The 27,962-nt window shown below is 41.7% G+C and overlaps 1 protein-coding gene, 1 long non-coding RNA gene and 14 other non-coding genes across 16 annotated transcripts; 6 read left to right on the top strand and 10 right to left on the bottom strand.

The window, feature by feature from the left end:
• Window positions 1-112: 112 nt before the first annotated feature.
• Window positions 113-1,622, bottom strand: LOC138425949 (histone H4). Its single transcript, XM_069564394.1, has one exon. The coding sequence runs from the start codon at window positions 1,539-1,541 to the stop codon at window positions 1,230-1,232; it is 312 nt and encodes a 103-aa protein (XP_069420495.1). The 5' UTR covers window positions 1,542-1,622; the 3' UTR covers window positions 113-1,229.
• On the top strand, window positions 737-27,962 carry LOC138425950 (uncharacterized). Its single transcript, XR_011251457.1, has 4 exons — window positions 737-817; window positions 1,860-1,986; window positions 14,221-14,267; window positions 26,486-27,962. It is a non-coding gene; the product is annotated as an uncharacterized lncRNA (long non-coding RNA).
• On the top strand, window positions 2,447-2,518 carry TRNAM-CAU (transfer RNA methionine (anticodon CAU)). Its single transcript has one exon. It is a non-coding gene; the product is annotated as a tRNA-Met (tRNA).
• On the top strand, window positions 3,793-3,865 carry TRNAR-UCG (transfer RNA arginine (anticodon UCG)). Its single transcript has one exon. It is a non-coding gene; the product is annotated as a tRNA-Arg (tRNA).
• On the bottom strand, window positions 6,356-6,437 carry TRNAS-GCU (transfer RNA serine (anticodon GCU)). The gene has a single exon. It is a non-coding gene; the product is annotated as a tRNA-Ser (tRNA).
• On the bottom strand, window positions 8,061-8,132 carry TRNAQ-UUG (transfer RNA glutamine (anticodon UUG)). Its single transcript has one exon. It is a non-coding gene; the product is annotated as a tRNA-Gln (tRNA).
• Window positions 8,627-8,698, bottom strand: TRNAQ-UUG (transfer RNA glutamine (anticodon UUG)). Its single transcript has one exon. It is a non-coding gene; the product is annotated as a tRNA-Gln (tRNA).
• TRNAS-UGA (transfer RNA serine (anticodon UGA)) lies at window positions 9,760-9,841 on the bottom strand. Its single transcript has one exon. It is a non-coding gene; the product is annotated as a tRNA-Ser (tRNA).
• TRNAM-CAU (transfer RNA methionine (anticodon CAU)) lies at window positions 10,285-10,356 on the bottom strand. Its single transcript has one exon. It is a non-coding gene; the product is annotated as a tRNA-Met (tRNA).
• TRNAG-GCC (transfer RNA glycine (anticodon GCC)) lies at window positions 10,720-10,790 on the bottom strand. The gene has a single exon. It is a non-coding gene; the product is annotated as a tRNA-Gly (tRNA).
• Window positions 14,328-14,399, bottom strand: TRNAW-CCA (transfer RNA tryptophan (anticodon CCA)). Its single transcript has one exon. It is a non-coding gene; the product is annotated as a tRNA-Trp (tRNA).
• Window positions 16,411-16,483, top strand: TRNAR-UCG (transfer RNA arginine (anticodon UCG)). Its single transcript has one exon. It is a non-coding gene; the product is annotated as a tRNA-Arg (tRNA).
• Window positions 19,768-19,849, top strand: TRNAS-AGA (transfer RNA serine (anticodon AGA)). The gene has a single exon. It is a non-coding gene; the product is annotated as a tRNA-Ser (tRNA).
• Window positions 20,169-20,241, top strand: TRNAR-ACG (transfer RNA arginine (anticodon ACG)). The gene has a single exon. It is a non-coding gene; the product is annotated as a tRNA-Arg (tRNA).
• Window positions 22,219-22,290, bottom strand: TRNAM-CAU (transfer RNA methionine (anticodon CAU)). Its single transcript has one exon. It is a non-coding gene; the product is annotated as a tRNA-Met (tRNA).
• TRNAW-CCA (transfer RNA tryptophan (anticodon CCA)) lies at window positions 23,338-23,409 on the bottom strand. Its single transcript has one exon. It is a non-coding gene; the product is annotated as a tRNA-Trp (tRNA).

The raw sequence follows: 27,962 nt of genomic DNA, 5'->3' as shown, positions 1-27,962 counted from the left end.
CTATAACCTGTTCCTTGACAAGAAAATTAATGTTATTTCAGTCAAATCTAGGGAAAAATCACTTCTACTCTGTAGGTCATACAGGGTCCAGAAACCAAGGAAAATAACCCCATTCAGGAAACAAGCCAAACCAGGACATTTTATAGGCCAGGTCTACATCAAATCAATGTCAAAAAACTAAGTGAGATTCAGGAGAAAACTTGTATCAATGCATTAAGAGACCTGAGACAGAACAAAAGGGAAGATTGGATCTCCCTCTGAATGAACCAGATCTCTAAGACATTTAAGGTATAACAGGGATTTGTTCATGTGCACCGACTATTATGTATTTAGGCAGTGAGTATACCGGTAACTTTTTAAAGCAAACAAAAACAATGCATACTTCCTTTGAGGTAAATAATCCTGATGTCTGTATAGTACTTTTTTAAATGTTCACTTAATCTTAAACCTAAGTGCCATTCATGTTGCTCATTTAAAAACATACTTCCTGTCGACTTTTTAAAATTTTTCAAACAGGAATTCAGACTATAGTGTCCTCTATACCTAATACATGGTAGCTCTCCCGGCGGGTCCATTGTAATTGTTCCCCCAATGCATGGGTACAAGTTTTAGTCAGCAGAGCCCAGCAGCAGCGCCACACACCAGCCGAGCCCAGGAGCGCGCCCCCGCTGAGGGGAAGACCCGCCCTACTCGTGAATTCGCCTTTGTTCCGAGTCGCGCTTCCCGCCGCGGGCGCGGGCTTTCTTTGTTCCTCTGCCTCGCCGCCATCTTGAGCACAGGGCACCGCCGGGGGAGAACCAGGCGTCGCTACATCGCGGTGAGTGTAAGCCGACTTCTAATACGCAATTACCGCGGATACTCGATTTCAAATTCGAAATATCCCAGAATTAAAGAAATCTTTCTGGGGTAAAGTCTCACAAAACTTAAATGCGCCGAAGTTATTTTTAAAGCCACAGTGAACTTGCATCACTCTAAAACTTCTTTCGTGCTTTCAGTCATGTCTGACTCTGCAATCCTACCCATGGTATTATCTTGGCAAAAATACTGGGGTGGATTGCCATGCTATTCTCCACTGGTAGATTCCGAGGTGGGCTTTGTTTAGCGGAAACTGAGCATGTGAGATATCCCTTGAGCAACAGCAAGTGCTAGCCAGCTCTTTCATCGAAACATGTGGGCGGCCCTGAAAAGGGCCTTTGGTGGAAATATTAAGAACGCCGAAAACTGGCAGCTTAACCGCCAAAGCCGTAGAGGGTGCGGCCCTGGCGTTTCAGCGCGTAGACTACATCCATGGCTGTGACAGTTTTGCGCTTGGCATGCTCGGTGTAGGTGACGGCGTCGCGGATCACATTTTCCAGGAACACCTTCAACACCCCGCGGGTCTCCTCATAGATGAGACCAGATATACGCTTAACTCCTCCACGCCGGGCCAGACGACGGATGGCGGGCTTGGTGATGCCCTGGATGTTATCGCGAAGAACCTTGCGGTGACGTTTAGCGCCACCTTTTCCAAGGCCCTTCCCGCCCTTGCCGCGTCCAGACATGATAGAGCTGCCAAGGGAACTTCCAAAACAGCACCGACAAAGCCGCGGCAATTCGCTTATATGAGCGGATTCCGGACCGAAGTGAGAACCGAAAGCGCTTTCGCGGGCACATTCATTTAGCCTGCCAGCCCGCCCCTCCCCTCGTGACCCAGTTCTGGGTGACGTCACGACAGCTTAGTCCCCGCCCACCGAGCGGGCCCTTCGCTGAGGATTCTCCGGTGAGTCCTCCATCCCTAAGCAGGAATTTTCGAACGCAATTTGAAACTGGGTCAGACTAAAGAAATTAACATTTTTTACTTATTTTCTTTTGCTGCTTAGGATGCTTTGGGACGGTTGCACTGGAGCCTTGGCCCACATGACCGGAACTGCTGTAACCTTCGTTGGAAATGAGGGCCCGGCTTTACCTCCACGTTTACGGGGCCTTCAGCACTGCTGCTCCGTCCCGGTAACAAAACCCCTTCAAATCGAAACACCCTTCCAGAGGAATTTAAAAGCTTCAAGACCTCGCCTTTTCTTTCACCAAGCCAAGGGAAATCTAACCAAAAGATTTTTTCCCCAAAGGCGAATACCTATGGTTGGTTAGCGATTCTCCGGTAGAAATCTCGGCAGCCGCGCGAACCAAAGTTCCTTTCACGTTTTATTTTCATTTTCTTCTCTGATTATTAAAACTTGTGATTCTGATTTAATTATCTAACCGTTCCTCCTGCGCTCAGTAACTTAACTCCGTATTAATGTTTACTTTTCTACTTGTTTTCTCTGATTCTGATAGCGACATTAATCCAAACTGTTCCCATCGTGTAGCCAAAGTATAGAAATAAATACCCCTCCCCGCCCCCGCCCTTACAGTTTTCTAAAGTTAGAGGCGGTCAGTTAAGGGTATTATTAGTAAGGCGCATAAGTTGTAAAGCAGAGTGGCGCAGCGGAAGCGTGCTGGGCCCATAACCCAGAGGTCGATGGATCGAAACCATCCTCTGCTAGTATCAGCTTTTTCTGAACTGCTAGAAAATACCCTGAAAATAAGTGTGAAAACCGTTTCCGTGATTTCTTCTGCTAAAGTAACCGTGTTGTTATTGTCTCCAGTTTTCATGACAGCGTTCATTGTCTTGTGATGCTGTGAAAGTGCTGAATTAAGAGAGATGGAGTGGAAGCCCAGATCTTGTTATGCTTCCTTCTATTCATAATCCAGAAAGCACTGTTTGTAAGAAATTGAGACCTTGTAGTTAAAGTGACAAACTAAAAATCTCCTGGGCCATCCCTGCGCAGATTCTTTGCAACTACTAGAGTTTTAATCTTTGGAGTAAATAAGTAACTCTTTGAGAGGAGAGTGCAGAGTTTGGTGACCTTAATTGTACGCTGACCTCAGAAGACCACTTCCGCCGCTATTGTAAATGTCTTTACCCTCTACCTTCCTTTTCAACCTCTAACAGAACTATTCTCTATGCTTATTTTTTAAATATATGTGTGTACTGTTTTATATATTTTTTCCTCTCTCAGAAAGGATTCCTATTCAGATATTTATGTTACATACTGTGCTAGGAACTAAGAAAACTCATTAAGTAGCCTACATCGTAGATATGCTTTTAAAACAATATGTAACTATGTACAGTACACGTGTGTGCAGTACAGATATTTCTTTAAAAGATTGTACACTAAGTGCAACGGGGGAAAGGGAAAATGTTTCCAGTAGTCCTATGACCACCCAGTAGTTGGTGATTCGCTGGAAGGATTCACATGAATCAAGATATATCCAAGGTTAAGATTTATTACAGCAAAGAAAAAAAGTATAGACACAAAAAGGAAAAGATGTACACAAGCAAATACTAGAGAAGCCTACCTTGTCCTCCATCTTCAAGGATGACATGGACATTCTTTCTTACTTGAGTGGAAAAGTCATGAAAAGAAAGACATCAATCATGCTCAAAAATCATTTTGGCTGAATTTCCAGGCCAATAATTTTCTCAAAGATAAGAGAGTCTCCAACAAGGCTGTGCATATGCAACATTTTGGCATCCTTTATGTGCCATATACTCCCTCTATGGAGTACCCAAGACCGAAATAATTGTCAGTTCTTCTCTTTCACAAGGCGGTACTCCTTGGCCCCAAATAACCCCTGTAATCTCGAATTTCCATTTTTCTAAAGATAGGGCGCGGGTGGCTTGGGGACAGTTGCCTTTTTGACATTAAGTAGCTTTCACGATTCAGGAGGAGACAGAAAATTTACTAAGTATCTCAGGAGACCTGTGTCCTTGGAGACCACGTGGCCTAACGGATAAGGCGTCTGACTTCGGATCAGAAGATTGAGGGTTCGAATCCCTTCGTGGTTAGTTTGACTTTTCACTCCAAAGCTACAACCTCTTCTCTGTTAGTCCTGAGTTCCGGCTGCTGGAATCTGTCACTGGTTTCCACTCTTCTCCTGTCTTTTCCATCTGAACTTCTTTTTATTCCTTTGGTTTTATTGCTGTCAAAAGGATGAGAACAGGTTTTATTCAAGCAGAAATTACAGAACAAAATATTAAGGTCATTAAAAGAGCTGGACTGTTTGCAAAGTGTATGCAAACAGGAAGGCAGAGAAGATAACCACAAAAAATATACAAAAACTTATTTCTGCACCTAAATAACTGAATTTAATAATAAGTTAGGATGAAGAAAACTTAATTTCCAATGTCGAGTTCTTAGTGAAACATATGATGTTCCCAGATTCAAATCATATGGAGGCTTAGCTCTTTTCTATTAAACATATTCCTCTTTCTCTGTTTTTTAGAAACAATAGAAGAGATTAGCACATTTAAAATTATCTTTTGCGTGGGACTCTTTTCAGCCCTATGGACTGTAGCCCACCAGGTTCCTCTGTCCATGGGATTCTTCAGGCAAAAATACTATGTGTTGCCATCTTCCCAACCCAGGGAGGCAGCCTGTGTCTCTGTCTGTTACATTGCACCGGGGTATCGGGGGTTTCTTACCCACTGAGAAGCCCCAAATAATCCTTTAATGTGTATTAAAAGAAGTGACAAATACCCTAGGTATATTCTGCCTGGACAGTTTTTTTTCCTCCCATGTCAATATCATGCACACACACGTATACATATACACATATACAGTATCCTGTTATTTCATGATTATCTGTTGAATGTTTACAGTGTGCAAAGTTGAGGAGACAAGGATCTAAAAAGGTGGTACCCCTACAACCTTATTCTCAAACAAGGTAACATGGGGATGGAGAGGCAAGAGGGTTAAGACTGACTGCTCAGATATCCAATATCTGTGATTATTTGTTGGAGAAAATTCAAAGATATAAAAAAAACATATACCAATTCCTCAAGACTCCACTTTGGCCTCCAATCTGAATCATTGTTTCCTCGGTTTTTATTTTCCAAATAAAATGGGTTATAGTTTGTGAGCCATCTTTGAACCACATGTACCACATAAGCCATGTCTTATAAAATTCAAAATCAGATTTTACTGCAAAATTTGTACTTCATCGGTCTCAATCCTCATAAGTCTTTGGAAGATCTGCTGACCTATGACCTTGGAAGGATTTTCCAAGTTTCAAAACTCATAATCCCAGTCACTGTATTTGAACACATTAGAAAGACCTTATCACCTTAACCTCTTGCTTGGTTCCCATGAACCTTAGTAAGGAAAAGTTGGTTATATGATTTTTTTTTTTTTTTTTTAGCAAGCAATTTGTCTGGTCTCTACCTCGGTTTTCTCATCCATAAAACAGAGACAGGTGATGAGAGGGAGGATTTTCCAAAAGATCATCTTTATGGTCCCTTCAAATTTTGTTATTCCACACCATGTACTCAGCCCTTTGCTATAGTTATCCTGTAAGGTAAAAGAAAAGAGGGAACAGATGAGATTTTGTGGGATTATGTGCTAAAATTAACATATAAGTGGCAAAAGATGATCAAAGAAGGAAGGAAACAGAGCCTGAAACTCCTGGAAAAGATCTTTGACTAAATTCATTCATACAAAATACAAAAAGGAGAATGATGATTTCATTTGAGAATTCACGGAAAAGGTACATTTGATGTGCCTCTTGCAAAAAGATTTTGCCACCAAGGAGTAGAGACTACAGGCAGAAGTGACTGCATGAGCAAAAGCAGAGCATGTGAACAGTTTGTGCTCCTGAAAGCAGGGACCAGGGGTCAGGTAAAGTTAGAGTCTGAGGAAGAGACTGGGGGCCACCGCGGGGCGGGTAGGGAGTGAGGAGGTGTAAGGAGCGAGTGCCTTGGACCTGGAAACGTGCTGCCTGGGATTTAAATGGCAAATATATATACAAAAACTGCAGAGACAAGGAACCATGGCTGGAGAGCAGTTGGGAGCAGTGAATGAAGAGAATGGCCTGTGGTTCTCAACCCATCAGTCACCTGTGGTGCCTGCAACCACAGAGACGTCACCCTCGGCTTTACTGATTGAGCTGTGTGAAGGTGTGGCGGAAACGAGGACATTTTGAGAAAACTCCCTGGTAGTGTGTAATTTGCTTCACTGTTTGGAACGCAGGCAGGAAGAAGGCGGCCAGCGGGCTGGGCAGGGTGTTAACAGACAACGGAACTCCGAAGGCCCGGAATCGGTTTTTGACTCCGGTGGAGAAGCAGTAGAATCAGTGAGCACACCTGAGCCTGAGCAGAGGCAGCAGTTTCTTACCTCTCTCATCCACGCGACGGATTTCCTAATCTCTCTATAAAAGGGGTTAAAAACATGCGTTATTGATAGTGAAAGTTACACAGTTCGTCTGTAACGGAACACCAATCTATACCTTGTTCACAAGGCACTAAAACCTCACTCCCACACTGCAGCGGGAGAGGACAGGACGACGAGGATGGGATTCGAACCCACGCGTGCAGAGCACAATGGATTAGCAGTCCATCGCCTTAACCACTCGGCCACCTCGTCGTCTGCGTGGCTCGCCTCTGATAAAATTATATTTCTCTACACAACAGCGTTCTATTTGTGAAATTACATTATTTTTTCTTTAACTAATGAAGAAAATGCCTCTTCTCCCTATAAATGGCCCTCTTGCTTTGATAAAGGAAGAAAAAACAAAAGACCACACTCCAAGCACTAAAGAAAAGAGTGTGAAGGATCCTCAAAAGGCTTAAAACTAGGTCTATTTTATGATCCAACAATCCCAGTTTTATTTATCCAAAAGAAATGAAAACAGGATATCAAAAATATATCTGCACTCCTATGTTTATTACAACACTGATTACAGTCGTCAAGATATGGGATAAAATTGTCAGGAAATGAATAAAGAAAATTCGGTGTGTGTGTGTGTGTGTGTGTGTGTGTGTGTGTGATATGGAATGTTATTCAGCCACAAGAAAGAAGGAAACTCTGCCGTTCAAGACAACGTGGACCTGGAGGGTGTTATGCTAAGTGAGATAAGACATATAAAGAAAGACAAATACTGTATGATATCACTCATAATATCTAAGAATACGTTACCTTACATGGTAAAAGAGATTTTGCAGATATGATTAAATTGAGGATTTCAAGATGGAAGAGTATCCTGGATTATCCAAGTGGACCCAAAGGAGGATCAGATTCAATAGTAGGAAATGTGAATGCAGAATCAAGAAGCAGTGCATGGAATAGGCCATTAAAATCGAAAAGAGCAAGGAAGTATTCTTGAAGTCTCTTGAAATATTCTTCATTGAAGTCTCCAGAAGAAACATAGACGTTCAGAAACCTTGATTTTACAGTTCTGAACTCCAGAACTGTAAGAAAGTAAATTTGTGTTAAGTAACTAAATTTGTGGTCAATTACTACAGCAGCAATAGGAAATTAATGCAGACGTTCTTAAGCACTTCCATGACTGGGGCTTAATAAGCAGGAAGAACTTTGCAGAACTTTTTCTAGAATGCCAGAGGCACACATTTGTGGGGACTCTTATTTTGCTGTCATTGAGAGTATTGGAGGATACATGCTCAAACTGTGGTGAGAAAGTCAACAGAAGGAATTTAGAGTCCCACTGACAGCTGATATTGTTGTATTCAGAGACCAGAGAGTTAACCACTTCACCGTGAGACCTTGATATAAGTAACCTTCACAGGAAGATTTGTATCCTGTCAGCTGATCTTTCAAAGGCTTCAGCACAGATTCAGTGGGAACATTAAGAGACAGTGGAGACTACACTGTCCTGTAAAGAGACAGTGGAGACTCTCAGATGACCGATAGCTTAGAATCTTATTGTATATTTTGGACATTTTCTGGTCTGTGTGCACAGTTTTGCAGCCTACAGAGCATTTGCCTGAGCTCCGAAGGAGAAAAGGATCACAAGTGGGGCCTGTCTTCTGGGACTCCTATAACGGCCTCTGATATATGAACTTGTAATCACTCAAGTTCGTAGTTCACTTACAGATCTGACCCACTTCATAAGAGTCCCAGAATAAAGTAAGGGAGGATGCTTCTCCAGAGAAGGATACCTGAGTGGGAAGGTTATGCCCGGAAACCAATGTGTACATTATCAGTTTGAGGTAAACCAAGAGAAAATTGGCTGACCACCAAAACTAAGGAAGGTCCCACCGAGATTTGAACTCGGATCGCTGGATTCAAAGTCCAGAGTGCTAACCATTACACCATGGGGCCACTACAACCTAGTACCAGCTGAAAGGTTTCTGAATATTCATTGAAGAGCCTGTGGTTCTATTCAGGATTTTGTGAATTATAATTTTTATTTTAAATGTATATATATAAAGAGTCAGTTGTATCCCAGTCAGCAAAGGATCCAAGAGAAATGCAACCACCAAGGCTCACAGGCACTATGAATTTCTCAGGACCCAGTTCATATTAAAAACTGATGGAACTCGGACCCAGAACTGAGGTCAGGGGTATAAAACGCGAATAGTCAAGCAGACGGCAATCTAAATTTCTAGAATCTGAGGAGATTCTGTGGTCCAGAGAAGGAAATGGAGAAGAAAACAACAGATGGGAAATCTCAGATGAATGGATAAAGAAAGTTGTTCGGTACATTGCCTCCTAGCTGAGGGGATGGGGTGGATAGCCGCACAAGTGCTTAGGTGTCTGGCCTCCTCGAGGTACCACAGTGATTGAAGACACGGGGAGGGAAGGCACCAAAAGTTAGGTCCCACCGAGATTTGAACTCGGATCGCTGGATTCAAAGTCCAGAGTGCTAACCATTACACCATGGGGCCGCTACGTGCTCTTGGAGGCAAGCAGTTAGGAACATGACTGCAGTGTGTCGCATGCACTTTATTCTGATGATTTCTGTCTTGTATGAATGAAGGCCTCATTATCAGTGCTCCGCAATGCGAAAAGTGTAGAGCTCACTTTGCTTCCAGTTATTCTCAGAGTCCACGTAGAGTTTGAGTACCTGCCTTCCTTGCAAAATCAAAACTACACTTACTGAATTTCTGACCTGGGCCATGAATGTCTATATATGGTGTCTATACTTAAAAATTCCCTAGGACACGTGTGAAAATAGAAAAAGAAGAAAAACGTTCAAGATAAATTAGGAAATTATTGGTAATTTTGAGATTAAGGAAAAATTTTGGAGTATTTTTACAAACTTCTTTTTGCTTCTCAGCATTTCCAAATGGATCGATTGCAGGTTTAATACAAGTTGAATTTTTGTTATATTCATTCTTATTTCTGCAGCATATACCGTGTGCATATGTCTTAGAGTTTTAGCAAGCGAAACAGTTTTTGGTTTTTTTTTTTAATAAAATTTAGCCAAAATCTGAAAACAGTTTTGAATATTCTTCAACTGGTACTTCCTCCCTACAATCTGGCCTCCTAAATGGAATAATAAGAGGACTCCAGAAGGAAACGTTGGAAATTTCTGTTTGAAATACTGGTTCTGAAACGTCAAAATATTCACGAGTAGAATAGTGATGCCTTGATATAGCCAAATTCTTGGAAGTTCATTAAGGGGAAAACGAGGCAAGCGAGGATCGAAAGTCAGACCTGAACGGAATTTAAGTTCGGGAGATAGTAATTCAAAATGAATTAATGCCTAAGCTTAAACAACAACAACAGCAAAAATCTTTATAATGGTCTCAGAAATCCCTAGCGTTTACCAAAGTAAATTTCAAAGATTTTCTCTACAGACAGTTATACTAGGGGACTAAAATTTCCTCCATCCAATTTTATGGAGAAAGATAATAATAATCAGGGAAACAGTATATTTCGTGTTAAGTTTCCACAGTTGGTACTTGGACCTGGAGAGGAGGGGGGGAAAAAAACAGAAACGCTACGTAGCCGGCAGGATTCGAACCTGCGCGGGGAGACCCCAATGGATTTCAAGTCCATCGCCTTAACCACTCGGCCACGACTACATAACTGATTAGATTGTCTAGATATATTCCCATGAGGAATATCTTGCCTGTTACAAATGTCCTTTCATTTTAACAGCTGTTCTGGAATGCCTGTCATCATGACAAAAATATCAACAATTTGAAGATCGAAATGTTGGTTACAGACTTTATCACAAAATGTAACCTTTGTCTGACGTACAAGATAGCAGAGACTTTACGAAGGTCACATTCCAACCCCTACGAGGTGTAGTGGTCCCCAAATCTGAGATTAAATTCCAACAGATTTACCAGACATAAAGAATAAGCTTTACCTCCGTTAAAAATGGGAAAGAGGTATTTCTAACAAGCAACTTTAGCGATTCTTACACATCCAGAGCTAGTCCACAAGCTAGATGTGATAGTCTGTTGTAAAAGCATTCAGTCCCTTCTAAGATCAGGTTTCAATCAACAAAAGACACCACAAATAGCAGAGGATGGTTTCGATCCATCGACCTCTGGGTTATGGGCCCAGCACGCTTCCGCTGCGCCACTCTGCTAACACGAGTACCCTGTTTTTTAATTCATTTTCAAGGGGAAAAATTTTGGCACTTTCTTAGATCTAAGATATTATGAATATCTTTCTAAAGCTGCTTCGAAGAGTAGGAATACTGCATATGTGTCTGTACGTGGCCACATTCCACCTCCAAATACCACCTACTCAGAAATCACCTTCTAAAGACTGCTATCAATTAAGGTTTGCTTGGTTGTTGGAAAACCAAATGCATGCCAATAGGTATAATTTATAAAATTGTAATTGTAAATTTACAAAGGTGAAATTGTAAATTACCAGTAAATTACCAGAAGTGCACTTACCTTAAAAATACTTTTTGTTTGTGGCTTTTCGGGAAAAATAAACCTGATGCATTGGCCGGGAATCGAACCCGGGCCTCCCGCGTGGCAGGCGAGAATTCTACCACTGAACCACCAATGCTTCGACGGGCTCAGCTGTCTTTATTTCTGTTCATATAGTTATCTTATTCCTAAATTCTGGGGAAAATAATGAGAATGTGTATTTTCTTTCCCCAGAATGTTCCTAAATCCCATCAAATAACAGATTACATCTAAATATTCTGGGAAAACCTGTGAACTAGAAGGAAACTGACACTGCTGATATGTGACTTGGAGTCTTTTGAAAATGAAAAATACCTATAAACCCCCGACATAGAAAAATGTCTTTCTCCATCCCTTCCTCAATTTATATCTTTAAAGAAAACACTTTCTGAAAGTTTCTCATTAAGGCTGAAAGCCAGTTCATTTACGTACTAGGCCAACGTGCTCAATTCAAGTTTGAAGCACCAAGTTGCTTCATTTTGGAAAAAAGACCTTCTATTGTCGTTCTGTTTATGGAGACCCAAGTTTGGCAGGGAGGATATTGTCAACGGAAGCAGGATAAAAATGAAAATAATAAAGGAAAAAATAATTCTCCCACTTCCTTCTCCTTACTTGCTCCTGGAGACAGCTTGCCGAGGTCACTGTGGCACTTTGGAAGCAAAAGACAAATGGGGCCTAGAAACAAATCCTGTGTTTCAGACTTTTCAGCTGGTTTGGAGGAAAAAAACAACACAGAGAAAACCACTGATAATCAATGAAAATAATCTCTACTGAAATGACTCTTGAGTGTGCGCTTTAGGGAAGTAGCAGAATCTGACAGCCTGGATTATTAAAGCATGTGAAAACCCAGGAATTTTTTCCACTCTAGAAATCTCCACTTCTTCAGAATAGAGAAATTGCAATATTTAATAGGTGGCTATGATTAGCATACTTTGAAGGGGAAGAATGACAAAAAGCCTTTTAGTAAATTAAGAGGTTACTAATGTTGATCTTAAAGGAAGAATCCAGGCCATAAATTAGGTTCTTCCAAATCCTAGCAAAAGAATAATATATAACTGGACAGTATGAAAGATATAAATAAATTCAGCCAAGTTTCCTAATTTGTTTATTCATATGTAAATAGAGCCTAGCAGAGTTGAATGTAAGTCATTCAACTTACATTCCTCTAGGGGTTGTAAAAATAAAATGATGCCTATTGAACCCTTAAAAAATAGTATAAAGCTATCAGATAAGTATTAGCCACTGATTTTTATTTCATGGAACTATTTAATGAACCACTGGGAGTCAGAATTTGTATCTTCTATTATAAACAGAAATCTTTGGTGTAATGCACATAGTTGGTGCTCACATTAGTTGTACTGAATTGATTACATACTGTAGGTTATTTTAGAACAAACATTTAAAAGTATGTTCTTTGTTATAAAAGTAATCTTTACAATGTGCACTCTTTCCTCAGATTTCATTTGGTTTAGATGCTAAGTCATATCCAACTCTTGGGACCCCATGAACTGTATGGGGTATACTCTGTCCATGGGATTCTCCAGGCAGGAATACTGGAGTGGGTTGCCTGTTTCCTTCTCCAGAGAATCTTCACGACTCAGGGATCAAACCCAGGTCTCCTGCATTGGAGGCAGGTTCTTTACCAACTTAGCTACAAGGGAACCCCTCGCTATCTCCTCAGAACTTCATCAATAACCTCATTGAAAAACAAAGCTGAGGTTATTGGACTAGAGAGAACATTATGTCAGGAATCTCTATAGTGACTCAGAGTGAGAAGGTAAAATTGAGCTATTTAGTGAGATTTTCAAAATCCGGATTTTTGGTGAGTAAGAATTTGATAAGGATCGTAATATATATTAGTATTGATAGACACAGGAGATGATTTTGAGATAAAACGTACTCATTGTCTACTGCTGTGTAACGAATTACCCTAAAACTTAGTGGCTTAAAACAACAAACATTTACTATCTCATATTTTCTGTGGATCTGGAATGCAGGAGTGGCTTACCCACGTTGGAGTCTCTTCAGTTCAGTTCAGTTCAGTCACTCAGTCGTGCCCAACTCTCTGCAACCCCATGAATTGCAGCCCACCAGGCCTCCCTGTCCATCACCAACTCCCGGAGTTCACCCAAACTCATGTCCATCGAGTCGGTGATGCCATCCAGCCATCTCATCCTCTGTCGTCCCCTTCTCCTCCTGCCCCCAATCCCTCCCAGTATCTGAGTCTATTCCAATGAGTCAACTCTTCACACGAAGTGGCCAAAGTATTGGAGTTTCAGCTTTAGCATCATTCCTTCCAAAGAACACTCAGGGCTGATCTCCTTTAGAATAGACTGGTTGGATCTCCTTGCAGTCCAAGGGACTCTCAAGAGTCTTCTCCAACACCACAGTTCAAAAGCATCAATTCTTCGGTGCTCAGCTTTCTTCATAGTCCAACTCTCACATCCATACAAGACCACTGGAAAAACCATAGCCTTGACTAGACGGACCTTTGTTGGCAAAGTAATCTCTCTGCTTTTTAATATGCTATCTAGGTTGGTCTAGTCAAGGCTATGGTTTTTCCAGTGGTCATGTATGGATGTGAGAGTTGGACTGTGAAGAAAGCTGAGGGCTGAAGAATTGATGTTTTTGAACTGTGGTGTTGGAGAAGACTCTTGAGAGTCCCTTGGACTGCAAGGAGATCCAACCAGTCCATTCTAAAGGAGATCAGACCTGGGTGTTCTTTGGAAGGAATGATGCTAAAGCTGAAACTCCAATACTTTGGCCACCTCGTGTGAAGAGTTGACTCATTAGAAAAGACTTTGATGCTGGGAGGGATTGGGGGCAGGAGGAGAAGGGGACGACAGAGGATGAGATGGCTGGATGGCATCACCGACTCGATGGACATGAGTTTGGGTGAACTCCGGGAGTTGGTGATGGACAGGGAGGCCTAGCGTGCTGCGTTTCATGGGGTCGCAGAGAGTCGGACACGACTGAGTGACTGAACTGAACTGACTGAACTGAGGTTGGTCATAACTTTCCTTCCAAGGAGTAAGCATCTTTTAATTTCATGGCTGCAATCACCATCTGCAGTGATTTTGGAGCCCCCAAAAATAAAGTCTAACACTGTTTCCACTGTTTCCCCATCTATTTCCCATGAAATGATAGGACCAGATGCCATGATCTTAGTTTTCTGAATGTTGAGCTTTAAGCCAACTTTTTCACTCTCCTCTTTCACTTTCATCAAGAGGCTTTTTAGTCTCTTGCTGCTGCTGCTAAGTCACTTCAGTCGTCTTACAAGGTAGCAAACAGGATGTCGACAAGAGTTACAGACATCTACCTACTTGGGGCTGGAGTATATACCTCTTCCCCTCTTCCTCCCCCTCCTCTTCCTCTGCCATCTTCTTTCCCCTAACCCCCCTCTCCATCTCCTCCACCTCCTTCATCATTTCCATGCATTTACTTACTCTTCGTATTCCTGAAAAACAAAATAAAAATCATAAGCTTGATGCTTTAAGTTGATCTACATTCTCTTTACTTCTATTTGCCAGATGATCTTCAATAACTTCTGGGAAGAGGTTCCTCTTCAAGAGATTAGGTGAGTCAAACACAAACTGGCCAGCAACTTTGTGAAAGAAAGCTCCCTTTCCCCAAAAGTTGACCCCGACGTGATTTGAACACGCAACCTTCTGATCTGGAGTCAGACGCGCTACCGTTGCGCCACGAGGTCACGAGTGAAAGGTGGACTCTATTCTAAATTAGGATTTAAATAATGCCTTCTCCTCGCCCCCAGGTCCTAAAGATTTATCTTTTTATTGGTAAACTTGATTATTTTTCTCCCCACTATTCATAGTTTCACTTATGCTTGGTAGAGAAAGATAAGAAAGATTAAATATTAACTCAAAAGCCCCAGTGCTCCGCATAGGGGAAACTCATTGGTTTCTCACTTTCTATCTTTCCACCTCTCGAAACTTTCCTGTCTTGAGAATAACTGTGTACGTACTCAGCGTAGATCCACAATGAAACAGGATTAAGAACTGCCACTATTTTCGAACAACCGTTTTTCCTATAAATTCACTAGACCTCAGTTCAGTTCAGTACCTTAGCTCAGTCAGGTCCGACTCTTTGCGACCCCATGGACTGCAGCACGCCAGGCCTCCCCGTCCATCACCAACTCCCAGAATTTAATCAAACTCATGTTCATTAAGTCGGTGATGCCCTCCAACCATCTCATCCTCTGTCGTCCCCTTCTCCTCCTGCCTTCAATCTTTCCCAGCATCAGGGTCTTTCTTCTCAAAAAGATTCTCAGCCTTCCCTGCCCTGCGGTGTCCAGTCCTTGACCCTGCACCCGCCACCCCGTCCCACACACCTCTCCTACCTCAGCGCTCACCTGGTCCCATTATTCAACCTGGTAAAAAGCTGCTTTATCCTCAAAAGTGTAGCATAGATGGCTTGTCCTCCTGACACCCTCACTTCTCACTGGAATTCCGAGAGCCTTCTGCTCTATACTGTACACTTGCCATTCAGTTCACAACGAAAAGCACATCGCTAATATCTACTGAGTTCTTAGCATTTTCTACCAGTTCTGTGTAGAGCCTCTTCTAGCCAGTGATTCTTAAAAAGTGTTCGCGGACTAGGACCGCTTGCATCAGCTGTGAACCTGTTAGCGAAACAAGTCCTTGGCCACACCCCAGGCCTACAAAATCAGGTCTGGAGGCGGACCCCAGCAGCCTTTGTTTTAACAAAACCTCTCCCGGATCGTGATGAAGGGAAAAGCTTGAGAATCACTGCCTGAGTTTAGCAACTCTATACTTTACTCACTCAAAATAATAATAATTTTCCGTTTTCTTACAGGATGATGGAGAGGCAAGGTGATATTAGTTTGTTGCCATAGCAAAGTACCACTAACTGGATGGCTTAAGCAACAATTTATCTTCTCACAGTTCTGGAGGCTAGAAGTTCAAGAACAACCCTGTCAATGGGTTTATAGACGGCGGTTCTTCTCCTTGGGTCTTCACGTGGTCTTTCCTCTGTGTGTTTGTGTCCTGATATTTTTAAAATAAGGACACCAGTCATTGTATCAGGGCTTACCCATATGACCTTTTTTACTTTAGTTACTTTTTTAAAAGCCCTGTCTCCAAACAAAGTTATATCTGAGGTACTGAGGTGTTAGAGCTTCGACATATGAGGCGAGGGTGGGAGTAGGGGAAGCAGACAGGAGGACACAATTCAGCTCCTAATAGCCAGTTTCCAGGTGAAGCTGGAAACACACACCACAGAACCTCCATCGTCACGCCCCTTGCCAGGCTCAGGAATTGTCAGTAGTAGCTTCACCGGCCGGAGAAGGCAATGGCACCCCACTCCAGTACTCTTGCCTGGAAAATCCCATGGACGGAGGAGCCTGGTGGGCTGCAGTCCACTGGGTCACTGAGTCGGACACGACTGAGTGACTTCACTTTGACTTTTCACTTTCATGCACTGGAGAAGGAAATGGCAACCCACTCCAGTGTTCTTGCCTGGAGAATCCCAGGGACGGCGGAGCCTGGTGGGCTGCCGTCTATGGGGTCGCGCAGAGTCGGACACGACTGAAGCGACTTAGCAGCAGCAGCAGCAGCAGTTGGTGGCTCAACTGTAAAGAATCTGTCTGCCGATGCGAGAGAACTATAATAACATGCTACAAGGATAGTTGAGATTGTTTTCCTTCAATGAATTATCCAAACACATCAGTGTAGTCATGGCCGGACCACGTGGCCTAATGGATAAGGCGTCTGACTTCGGATCAGAAGATTGAGGGTTCGAATCCCTTCGTGGTTGCTATGGCGCTTAAACTATTACTACTCAGAAACTGTAAACTTTCATAATAATCGCTCTTAAAAATCCAATTTTCTTGGTTAAAGTCCGTAATCAGAAATCTCCTTTTCTCCTGAATAGTTTTATCCTCCATGCATTTCTGCTCAACACCCTTTCCTTTGGTTTATGTTTCTTTTTACTCCTCCAATGTCTGTTCCTCTATCCACAGTATCTATCATCTATCCCGGTCTGCTCTTCTCAAAATTTGGTCCTGGAACCAATGCCAACATCGAGGAGCTTCCTAGAAATGCAAACTTTCCCAGCTTGTCCTGGTTCCCTTCTCAGCGCTATACTTGAACTACAAAATTAGAATTTTGGGAGTTGGGCTCAGGAATCTGGTTAACAATTATTGAACCTGGGTGGTGGGTATATAGATAATCCCCGATTCTTTCAACTTTTTAAAATGTTTGAAATTTTTTACAGTAAAAGTTTAATTAAAGAAAAAAAAAGGGGGGTGGGGGTAGGCGGGACTGACAGAAGCTGTTCTGTTTAAACAAAAGCCCTGGGAGAAGAGCACAGGGCTCCTAGGATACAAGACAGAGGGTCTACATCAAGAAACCAGCATTGTGCGAGGTAGAGCAGATCCTTTCTTGCCTCGGGAATCCAGGCCCCCTTGACAGAGTGGTCAGAAAAAGAGCTGAGAAAATTAGACAGAGGCCGGTGCTGAGGGACTCCTACACCACTGTGATATTCCCTGAAGGCCACAAAGTAACTTTAAAGACTTTAAAGGAGGGGAGAGATCCACTCTAATTTGCATTCTCAGATTAACACATCAATTAATGCTGACATAGCCCTGCCTACATAATCTGCCCTAAACTTAAAGTTCAACATTCAGAAAACGAAGATCATGGCATCTGGTCCCATCACTTCATGGGAAATAGATGGGGAAACAGTAGAAACAGTGTCAGACTTTATTTTTGGGGGCTCCAAAATCACTGCAGATAATGACTGCAGCCATGAAATTAAAAGATGCTTACTCCTTGGAAGAAAAGTTATGACCAACCTAGTTAGTATATTCAAAAGCAGAGACATTACCGACTAAGGTCCGTCTAGTTAAGGCTATGGTTTTTCCTGTGGTCATGTATGGATGTGAGAGTTGGACTGTGAAGAAGGCTGAGCGCCGAAGAATTGATGCTTTTGAACTGTGGTGTTGGAGAAGACTATTGAGGGTCCCTTGGACTGCAAGGAGATCCAACCAGTCCATTCTGAAGGAGATCAACCCTGGGATTTCTTTGGAAGGAATGATGCTAAAGCTGAAGCTCCAGGACTTTGGCCACCTCATGCGAAGAATTGGCCCATTGGAAAAGACTCTGATGCTGGGAGAGATTGGGGGCAGGAGGAGAAGGGGACGACCGAGGATGAGATGGCTGGATGGCATCACGGACTCGATGGACGTGAGTCTGAGTGAACTCCGGGAGATGGTGATGGACAGGGAGGCCTGGCGTGCTGCGATTCATGGGGTCGCAAAGAATCGGACACGACTGAGCAACTGAACTGAGCTGAACTGAATTGAAACTACATCTCCAATGTGTTCTCTCTCACTGCTCTCCCTCCTCCCCATCCAAAAAAGCAACATTCTAGCCAGACAACACTTTTTTTATTTATCTCATATTCCACGAGTTTTAAGTCCAGAACACTGCTCCCATCTCCAATTTGGCTCACTTTCACACATCCTTCAGATCTAAGTTTAAACATGATTCAGAATATCCATTTGGCCAGAGATAAGGTATAATTGGAACATTTCTTCATGAAACTTAGTGTTTAATGAGTGACTCTCCAGGCAACCACCTAAGATATTCATCATTGGGATCTACATTCTTCCTGTGGGCTACTAAGTCACCGCGGACCTCTCACTTATCAAACTCAATGGTGAATACTCACTTCTGTAATTGTTCACTCTGAAAATTTCTCAGAACAGTAGCCATATTTTTGTGGCTCTCCACTGAACAAGCAGCACCTAGCAAAGTGTTTATCCTGTGATTGTGCCCAGAATACAAATTTTGAAACAATGAAGAAATGAATGAATCTCTTCAGGGACAAGGGACCAGAAAACTTTCAAGAAATTGTTGCAGTTGAGCCTATGAGAAACTGCTGGAACCTGATCTTTGAAAATGGATTTGACACTTCGGAGGAAAAGCCAGATTGAAAAACAGTTCCAAGGTTGAACCAAAGACCTGGAAACCTGTGGCCTCTGGAGAGGGAGTTAGAGAACATATATAAGCGGAGTTCTGAGTCTTTGGTTTTGGTACCTGGGTGCTCCTGTTAAACAAAAATCTAGGTTGTTGGAGAAGACTCAAGTTTAGAAGGAAAGAATGGAGCTTTCATTTGGGGATGTGTTGCTTTTGAGATGCACATGGACATGCAACAAGAAGTAACTAGGACAACTGTATTTTCTGGAGCCCAGACATGAGGTCTGAGCGGCAGGAGGTAATTTTCAACCTATCAGCACATAAGCAGTGGTTTATCAATCATGCCCTGTCCTCCCTCTGTTCATGAAATAGAGTTGATGAAATACAGAAATCTTCTCCTTGTACACTAACACACCCACATGCATGCACATACAGTTAAGATTGTGGTAATGGTTGTGTAGTTTCTGAAAAGTGAAGATCCTGGGGTTCTGGTCTTGTTTTGGAAGTGGTCTCTGCAAATACTTTTAAACATTATCCATAGAGTATTAGATACTCTGAGAAAAAAGTCCCATGCCATGAAGTGGATTTCATTCTCAGAAATATTTTCATATTATTATTTTATTCAAAAATATTCTACCTACTGCTTTAAAATATTTTGAGCTTTACAAAGAGATGGGAGATCAGGCTACATGGGGAATCTTTTGATAGATCCTTATTCTTGAATTTAAAAATAACAGTTACAAAAGCTGCTGACATTTGTTGAGCCCTTTCTATATTCCAGGCACTAGATTAAATGTCTGAAGACATAGAGTGTCTGTAAGGAACAGCTGTGCCAGATTATTTATTGAGCATTAATTTCCTACTCCAGCAGAAATAAGAGTTTGTTTGTTTGTTTGTTTTTTAACTGTTGCAATATATGGCGATTTGCTTTCTAGAAAAAGACCATTCTCAGTTTACTACATGCTGGAAATAAAGTTGGTTGACTCCTCTTCGATTTTATCAACTGTTAATGGAACTTATCATTTTTGTTTTGCCCTTTTTAATGACTAAATACTGAAGTTGCTTAAAATAAGTGTTACATAGTAACATGGAGAACATTGAAAGTGACCATGCACATATGTAGTCGTGGCCGAGTGGTTAAGGCGATGGACTAGAAATCCATTGGGGTCTCCCCGCGCAGGTTCGAATCCTGCCGACTACGAGTTAACTTTTCCTCCTTTATAGCATAATAAAATTTCCATCTAGTCTGATTTACCTTCAATTTCAAGACACTTTTTAAAATATTAAACACTCTCTCAGACCTTTTACAAATCACATCAAAACAGAGTTCTCATAGACCACGAAGGAGGCATATTTTATGAGTTAGAAAAAAGAACCAGTAAGACTTTCTTCTATTTCAGTTCTGAGCTTTCTCAGGTTCTCAAACAGAAAGGAAAGATTTCACACATTCATATTTAAAGCAACAGTGATGCCACAACTTCCCTTTTTCTAAAACTGTAAGTCTTCCTCTACTCGTGGGTGGGCCAGTGGCGCAATGGATAACGCGTCTGACTACGGATCAGAAGATTCCAGGTTCGACTCCTGGCTGGCTCGTTGCTTTTTATAATGTCCTTTCTGTAAATTCCACAAACTCCCATCTTCTCCAGGCCTCTGTGTTAAGCTTTTCTAATTTTCTATTTATTTTACAGTATCACTGCATTCAAAATGACAAAAGTGTTAATACACAGGCTTTAGCTATAGCTCGCTATTCTTCTTTTACATACATAAATTTTCTTTAAATCACATCACTAAATTGTTTTTGAAACTGACGAAAACTTACTTAGTTGTATGAGGGAAACATAAAAGAGGGAACACCTTTCAAATGCATCATTCTCAAAGAGGTAAGATTGAAAGTCTCACAAAGAGATTTCTTGATAGCAATTTTTTCTTCTCTCTTTTTTTTGTAAGATTTCGTTTTTTAGAGCAATTACTAGTTCACAGCAAAATTGAGAGAAAGGTGCACACACCTTCTCACACATGTATAGTCTTCCCCATCATCAACAGAGTGGGTACACTTGTTAGAAATGATGAGTCTACTGTGGACTGATGTCAATAGTTTTCATTACAATTGGCCCCTGATGTTGTGCCTTCTAAAGGTTTAAACAAATGTAAAATCATAAAGGAAATCAACCCTGAGTATTTATTGGAAGGACTGATGCTGAAGCTGAGCTCCAACACTTTGGCCACCTGATGCAAAGGGCTGACTCACTGGGAAAAACCCTAATGCTGGGAAAGATCGAGGGCAGGAGGAAAAGGGGATGACAGAGGATGAGATGGTTGAATGGCATCACTGACTCAATGGACATGAGTTTGAGCAAGTTCCGGGAGGTAGCAAAGGACAAGGAAGCAGGTGTACGAGCGTGCGTGCGTGCTTAGTCGCTTCAGTCGTGTTTGACTGCCTGCGACCCCATGGACCATGGCCTGCCAGGCTCCTCCCTCCAAGGTATTCTCCAGGCAAGAATACAGCAGTGGGTCGCCGTTTCCTTCTCCAGTTCTGACCATGGGGTTGCAAAAAGTCGGACATGACTGAGTGAACAACAGAAAGGCATGTATCTATCCATTGTTACAGCATCTCACAGAGGATTCTCACTGCCTGAAAAATCCTCTCTGCTTGGCCTATTCATCCTTCTTCCTCTCACCAACCCCTGGCAACCAATGATGATTTTACTGTTTCTGTAGTTTTGCCTTTTCTAGGATGTCATATGTTGGAATGATACGGTACGTACAGCCTTTCAGATTGGCGTATTTCACTTAGTAATATGCATTTAAGGTTTCTCCTAAGTCTTCTCACGGCTTAGTAGCTCATTTCTTCTTAAGGCTGAATAATATTTCATTGTCTGCTTGTACCACAGTTTATGCATTCACCTACTGAAAGGCATTTTGGTTGCTTCCAAGATTTGGCAATTAAGAATAAACTTGTTATAAACAAGTGCGCAGGCTTTTGTGTGGACAAAAGTTTCAACTCCACTCCTTTGGGCAATTTAATAAGGAAGGCTATTGCTGGATCATATGAACTGGCAAACTGTCTTCCACAGTGGTTGTACAATTTTGCATTCCAACTAGCACTGAATGACAGTCCTTGTTACTCCATCTCCTCACCAGCATTTGATGTTCAGTGTCCTGGATTACTCTGGCCACCTGATGCGAAGAGCTGACTCACTGGAAAAGACCCTGAAGCAGGGAAAGATTGAGGACAGGAGGAGAAGGGGACGACAGAGAATGAGATGGTTGGATGGCATCACCCACTCAATGGACATGAGTTTGAGCAAACTCCAGGAGATAGTGAAGGACAGGGAAGCCTGGCAAACTGCAATCCATGGGGTCTCGAAGAGTTGGATACGACTGACAGGCTGAAAAACAATAGTTGTGTAGTGGTATCTCACAGTTACTTTGTTCTCAAGACATATGCTTTTCATGTGCTTAAAAAGCGGGCCAAACACCTCACTAAAGGAGATATACAATGCCAAATTTTCTTAATAAACTCTCTTCTATACTCTCAAAATTGTCTTCAGGAGGGAAAAAAGCTTATCTTAGCAGAGGATGGTTTCGATCCATCGACCTCTGGGTTATGGGCCCAGCACGCTCCCGCTGCGCCACTCTGCTGCAATAAACTGTATACTCATACTTAGTATTCAGCTTTCTACAGACTTTTTTTTTTTCAACTCTACAGAGCTGAGTGTTTTGAACTGTTTTTCTTTGTTTCTGTCTGTCTCTCTCTTTCCCCCAGAGCAGTAATCTCTGTTATAATGTGATGCCCAAGGGCCTAAACTAACTGCTAAGAAAAGTGTTAATAAGAAATAGAGAACGACTCTTTTGGATACTCTTCCTCCATGCACAAAGGCATGCTTAGATGCAATGTCTGTTCCCACGTGCTATGTGAACATGTACATTACATCTATAACAAAATATCTGCTGATATTCCATATGTCATCTTTTAAAGCCATTCTAAGTTATACAAAGTAACAGGTTCTGATGAAATAAGTGTGCTTTCCTTTTCTTCTGCACTGTAATGTAATGGTTCATAATGTGTTGGAGGGTGCTTGAGTCTCAGGTAAGAAAAAATACACAGTCCTGCACATTTTTAAAAAAAGAGAGTTTTAAGGAGTTCTTAGAACTTCTAGCCCAGAGGACTACTTTTTCTGATGTAATGGTTCATTTCCTCTAGTCTCAATTTGGCAAACCAAACAAAAACTTATGTTCAGGTTTTCTGCATCTGAAAATGAACTGACTTCTTGGTTTGTTGGAGTAGGGGAATTGCAGAGAGCCAAGATTCTGCTTGCAGTGTAACCTTTTTGGCAAGGAAAAGCTGATCCAGGTGTGAAGCAGGAAATATCAGAAGATGTGGGAAGCTTCTGACCATTGGAGAAAGAGATGTGGATAAGGAAACTGGTCAGGGAGCACAGAAGTGACTGTGGAGAGACGGCTGCGAGTTGGCAAAGACTGAAATTCAGAACGTTTGCAATAAAAGAAAAAATGTCTTTTGCAGAAAAGAATAAAAATGTCTTTATGGACCCAGAAATAAACCCCCCAAGCACAGTTATAGTGTACACCTGCCTATTTACCTACTTTGTAAAGGGCAGCTAGCGTTGGAGAAAACATCTTTTTTCCCCTCCAAGTTTCAGACCAGTGCATCCCAGACAGTAAAACAACTGACCCCGACGTGATTTGAACACGCAACCTTCTGATCTGGAGTCAGACGCGCTACCGTTGCGCCACGAGGTCCTGCGGGGGCCCCAACCTCCTTTACTTTTCAACCTGATCTATGACATTAGTTATCGGTATTCAGTGAAGACCATGCAGCTGGATACAAAATAATGCCTGGTGGTCTCCTGGATTAAAACAGCATTCCATTCAATCACTTACTGGTTCTCTGCCTCCGAAAATGCTTCTATTTCCAATGCTTCCTATTCTATTTCCTTCCTTTTCTTACCTAATTTTCTCCATATACATCAAAAATAGACGTTCGGGGTTGTTTTGTTTTCGTTTCTGTCTTTTTAGAAATAATAGACATTCGGTTTAAAGTCGGGCTTTCTGAGTTTGAGTAAGAGTAACAAAGAGTGCCCTCCCTTCATCCCTTAGCCCTCCCCCTAATCAGGGACGCTGATCAGGGTTTTGAATTTGTTACCCAAGTTGATGGTAGTTGCTAACCACATACTAGTGTTTCGAGGAAACGAATTTCGGGGCCGGCCGGTTTAACTGTGCAGCTCCTATCTGCGAATTAATATCGTCTTCTTAAACCCATTCTTGTGCTTCGTTGAAATGATCAATTTCACATTGCAAGAGTTCTTCCGAATCTGAACACTGTATCTGAAACTGCCCCTAAGAAGGGCAAGAAACCTTGTGTTTTCTGTTTTTTGTTTTTGTTTTGTTTTGTTTTGTTTTTTGTCTGAGGAAACAAGTGGTTCTGGCACCGTGGTTAGGCTGGTTAAAGCACCTGTCTGAGAAACTGCAGTTGGGTGTCGAATCTCAATGAGATTATTTTCCAAGATCTAAATAGTAGAGAGGTCTCTTTGAACTCCTAGAAAAAGATATTCTGAAAAGTGAATCTTGAGCTCTGGACTCATTTTTCAAGATTAAGAAAAGGAAACTTTAATTTTCAGTGTCCTTTTTATAGTAGTGGGTCATTTTTCAGAATATCCTGTCCAGGAGTCCCAAAATTGCATACCTCTGATTGTCTCTCTTTTCCTTGTTTTTCCTAGGCTAGATGCTGCATACTATATATCAGTATCTAGTATACCATATATTTTACTTATATATGTATTTACTACCTATTAAAATTAACTAGACTAAAAGCTAAGGTACAGCCTCTTCCAGGATCCATCTGAGCGGTCAGCTTGCACTCCACTTAATATACCCCCTTTGGCTACCACATCCACCTCACCACCACCCCCTGGCTACTGCTACCCGCTAAGAACAAACACCAGGAAGTTTACCTGGGGGGTGGTAGTGGTCTAAGAACTCAGGCTCTCAGAGCTGATATATGTCCCTCCTTTTGGTTGTAGATCCTCTGTGATGCTGAATATACGATAAATTATTGTAGCAGAGGCTGCTAGAGTAGTTACCAGTCTGTTTCTTTTTCTTATTGGATATACAATTGTCTTTTTTCCTTTGGGATGCTATCACAAAAATATCATAGAGTAGGTTGCTTAAGCAAACAAAAAATTTATTTTTCACATTCTGGAGGGCTGCAAAGTCCAAGATCAAGGCATCAGCTGTTCAGTATGACTGTGTCTTCACATGGTGAAAGGGGCCAGGGAGTCTTCAGAGTTCTTTTTCATAAAGACACTAATCCCATTCACAAGGGCTCCAACTAATCACCTCCTAAGACCCCACCTCCAAATACCATCACATCGGGGATTAGGTTTCAACATATGAATTTTAGGAGGACAGAAACATTCAGTCTAAACTACATTTCCTAGCCTCCTTTGTGATTACTTTTGGCCCTGTGGCTGAGATCTGGACAATCAATGTAAACAAAATTGTAACCAGCCATTTTGCAACTTTGAAACTTAACCCAGGAAAACCTCTCATGGGGGGTTCCTCTTTTTTCCCTCTGCCTTTATATCTGTCAAATGCAGAGGACTCCATAGTCCTCGACTCCAGAGTCACTCAATAGTCTCTCAGCGACCATGTGAAGACCAACCAGAAAATCTGCATTAGACGTTGCCTGAGAGAAAAGCAAACATTTGTTGAGATGAAAAACTGAGATTTATGGGTTTTATTTTTTTGTTTATGGTTTTTTATGGATGTTATAAATCAATTAGTATCACTAATACAATAGAGTTTCACTGTCACTTGCTTATCAATGTCCCACATTTTAGTGCTTAGCTCTAGATAGCATAATTATATCTACATTATATAATACACGAAGTGATAATGTAATGGGGAAGTCATTAGCACACAAATGCTACACATATGACATAAAATTCACAAATTTTTCCAAAATTCTGAAAATTGTTACCTCACTAACAATGTATAATTATTTTGTAAACTAATTTATGATTCTTACTGCACTTCACTTCCTCACCTTGTATCCTGTAGCCAAGCTGGGCAGAAATAAAGAAACGTCAACTAGAGAGCACATGCAGTGATGCATATTGGCCACCAGGGGACGGAAAAGCCTAAAGATTATCAACAGAAAAGACCTAAGAAGGGACTAGAGCCCAGGAGAGAAAGGAGGGAGGAGAGGGAGAAAGAAAGGGTCCGGCGAGCAGGGAGGAAGGGATGGGAGGCTAAAGAGGCAGCAGAGGAAGGCTGGAAGGAGGAAAGAAAGCTTAAAAAAAGGTAGGAGAGACAAGTTATTGAAGGGAAGAAATTATTTTCTCAACAGCAGCTTTTGACATTTGTCAGGGACCTTTATATTTTATAAAGTGTTATAGATACTGTTACATTTTCTCCTCACACAACAATGCAGATAGATAATGAGTCCTACTTACATTTTTAAAGATTCTTTTCAAGTACAGTTAATTGATGATGTTATATTAGTATCAAGAGTATAGAAAACTAATTCATAAATATATATATACTTTTTCAGTTTCTTTTCTATTATATGTTATTACAAGATATCGAATATAGTTCCCTGAGCTACACAGTAACTTTTTGTTGTTTATCTGTTTTTTATGGAGTAGTATGTATATGTTAATACCCATGTATTATTTTATTTCAACCTGAAATATTGAGAATCAAGAAAATACAATGCGTTATACATGACGAAATGAAGAGAAACATGCAGGAGTGGGGAATCAAAGAGTATTGAACTTTTACTATATTTTAGTTTTATTCATCTATTTCTGTACAGGTAATTCTGCAAAACCTGTCTCAGAAGAGTCCTCATGTCAATCCTCAGACACAGACAACAGGGTAAGATAGCAGTACTCAAAACTCAACAAAAGTCTGCCCTCAGGGACTTGGCATGCTACAGAGAGGGAGAGAGAAAACAGGTAAGTAGCATGGAATATGTCAGATAGTGATCTAAATATTATGGAGAAAAATTAAGCACAGAAAAGAGAGAAAGAGAGACAGGGAGGAGGGAGTGGTCAGGTAAGGTTTTGAGCAGCCTCTTCATCTGTAAAATGGGGCCAGGAGCCCCCACCTCCCAAGTTTCAAGGAACAAATGTGTTATTATAGGCCTTAGCGAGTGCTGAGCAAATGTAAACAGCTTCCCTGCCCTCACTCTCTCTGTGCCTTGAATGACCTTGACGTTTACACCAGGCCCCCCTTCCATGTATAACCCATCTTTCTCATAAGCCCCAGGCCTGCCTCTCCATCTGAGGATGTTTCTGTCTAAAATGACGCACAGGCACGTCCGACACAAGAAATACTGGGCTGCCATCATCACCTGCTCAGCTTTTCCTTCTGGCTGTTTTGTCCCAGCAGGACTATTGCCCACTGCTGCTGCCGCTGCTAAGTCACTTCAGTCGTGTCCAACTCTGTGCAACCCCATAGATGGCAGCCCACCAGGCTCCCCTGTCCCTGGGATTCTCCAGGCAAGAACACTAGAGTGGGTTGCCATTTCCTTCTCCAATGCAGGAAAGTGAAAAGTGAAAGTGAAGTCTCTCAGTCGTGTCTGACTCTTAGCGACCCCATGGACTGCAGCCCACCAGGCTCCTCCATCCATGGGGTTTTCCAGGCAAGAGTACTGGAGTGGGGTGTCATTGCCTTCTCTGACTATTGCCCACCCCAGTCACCAAACCATGACCTTGGAATAAGCCCAAAATCTCTCTCTACCCTACTTCCAGCAGATGCCATTTCTATGCAGAGCTGAGCCTACAGACTTTGCAGGATATGATAAAAATGTGTGGTCCCTTTATTATTTATTAAAGTGGGGAAAGTGCTTTTAAAAATACTAAAATAGAAAGGTTTTCTCTTGAATCCTCCATAGCCTGTCTTTCCTTCAACTCATCATAGTGACTTTTATTTGCTGGTTGATACTTTGTAAGTAAAGAAAGATCAGACTTTTAATCTTAACATGGATTTTACTGGACTCGACAATGTGCAATTTCAGTTTTAAACAAATATCAGCGCATTTAACTCCCAAGTAAAATCACTAAAATTATGTTACAAGGAAGAACAAAATCTGACTACATGTTGGATTGGTTTCTTTTACTTTAACCTTTTCTTCTCATTGCTTTTGTTCACTAAAAGGATGATGTCTATACATCATCTGCCTGTCTCAGGGATCCCTGCCTCTATGCCTGGAAGTTAAAACAAAGTGCCTTTGTTCAGGAAAATATGCTGATCCTGTCCACCTGTAGATGGTTGCAAGAAAGAAAAAA

The sequence above is a fragment of the Ovis canadensis genome, chromosome 20 (genome assembly GCF_042477335.2).
Source record: "Ovis canadensis isolate MfBH-ARS-UI-01 breed Bighorn chromosome 20, ARS-UI_OviCan_v2, whole genome shotgun sequence".
Taxonomy (NCBI): Eukaryota; Metazoa; Chordata; class Mammalia; order Artiodactyla; family Bovidae; genus Ovis; species Ovis canadensis.
This window is presented reverse-complemented; position numbering and strand designations above follow the sequence as displayed.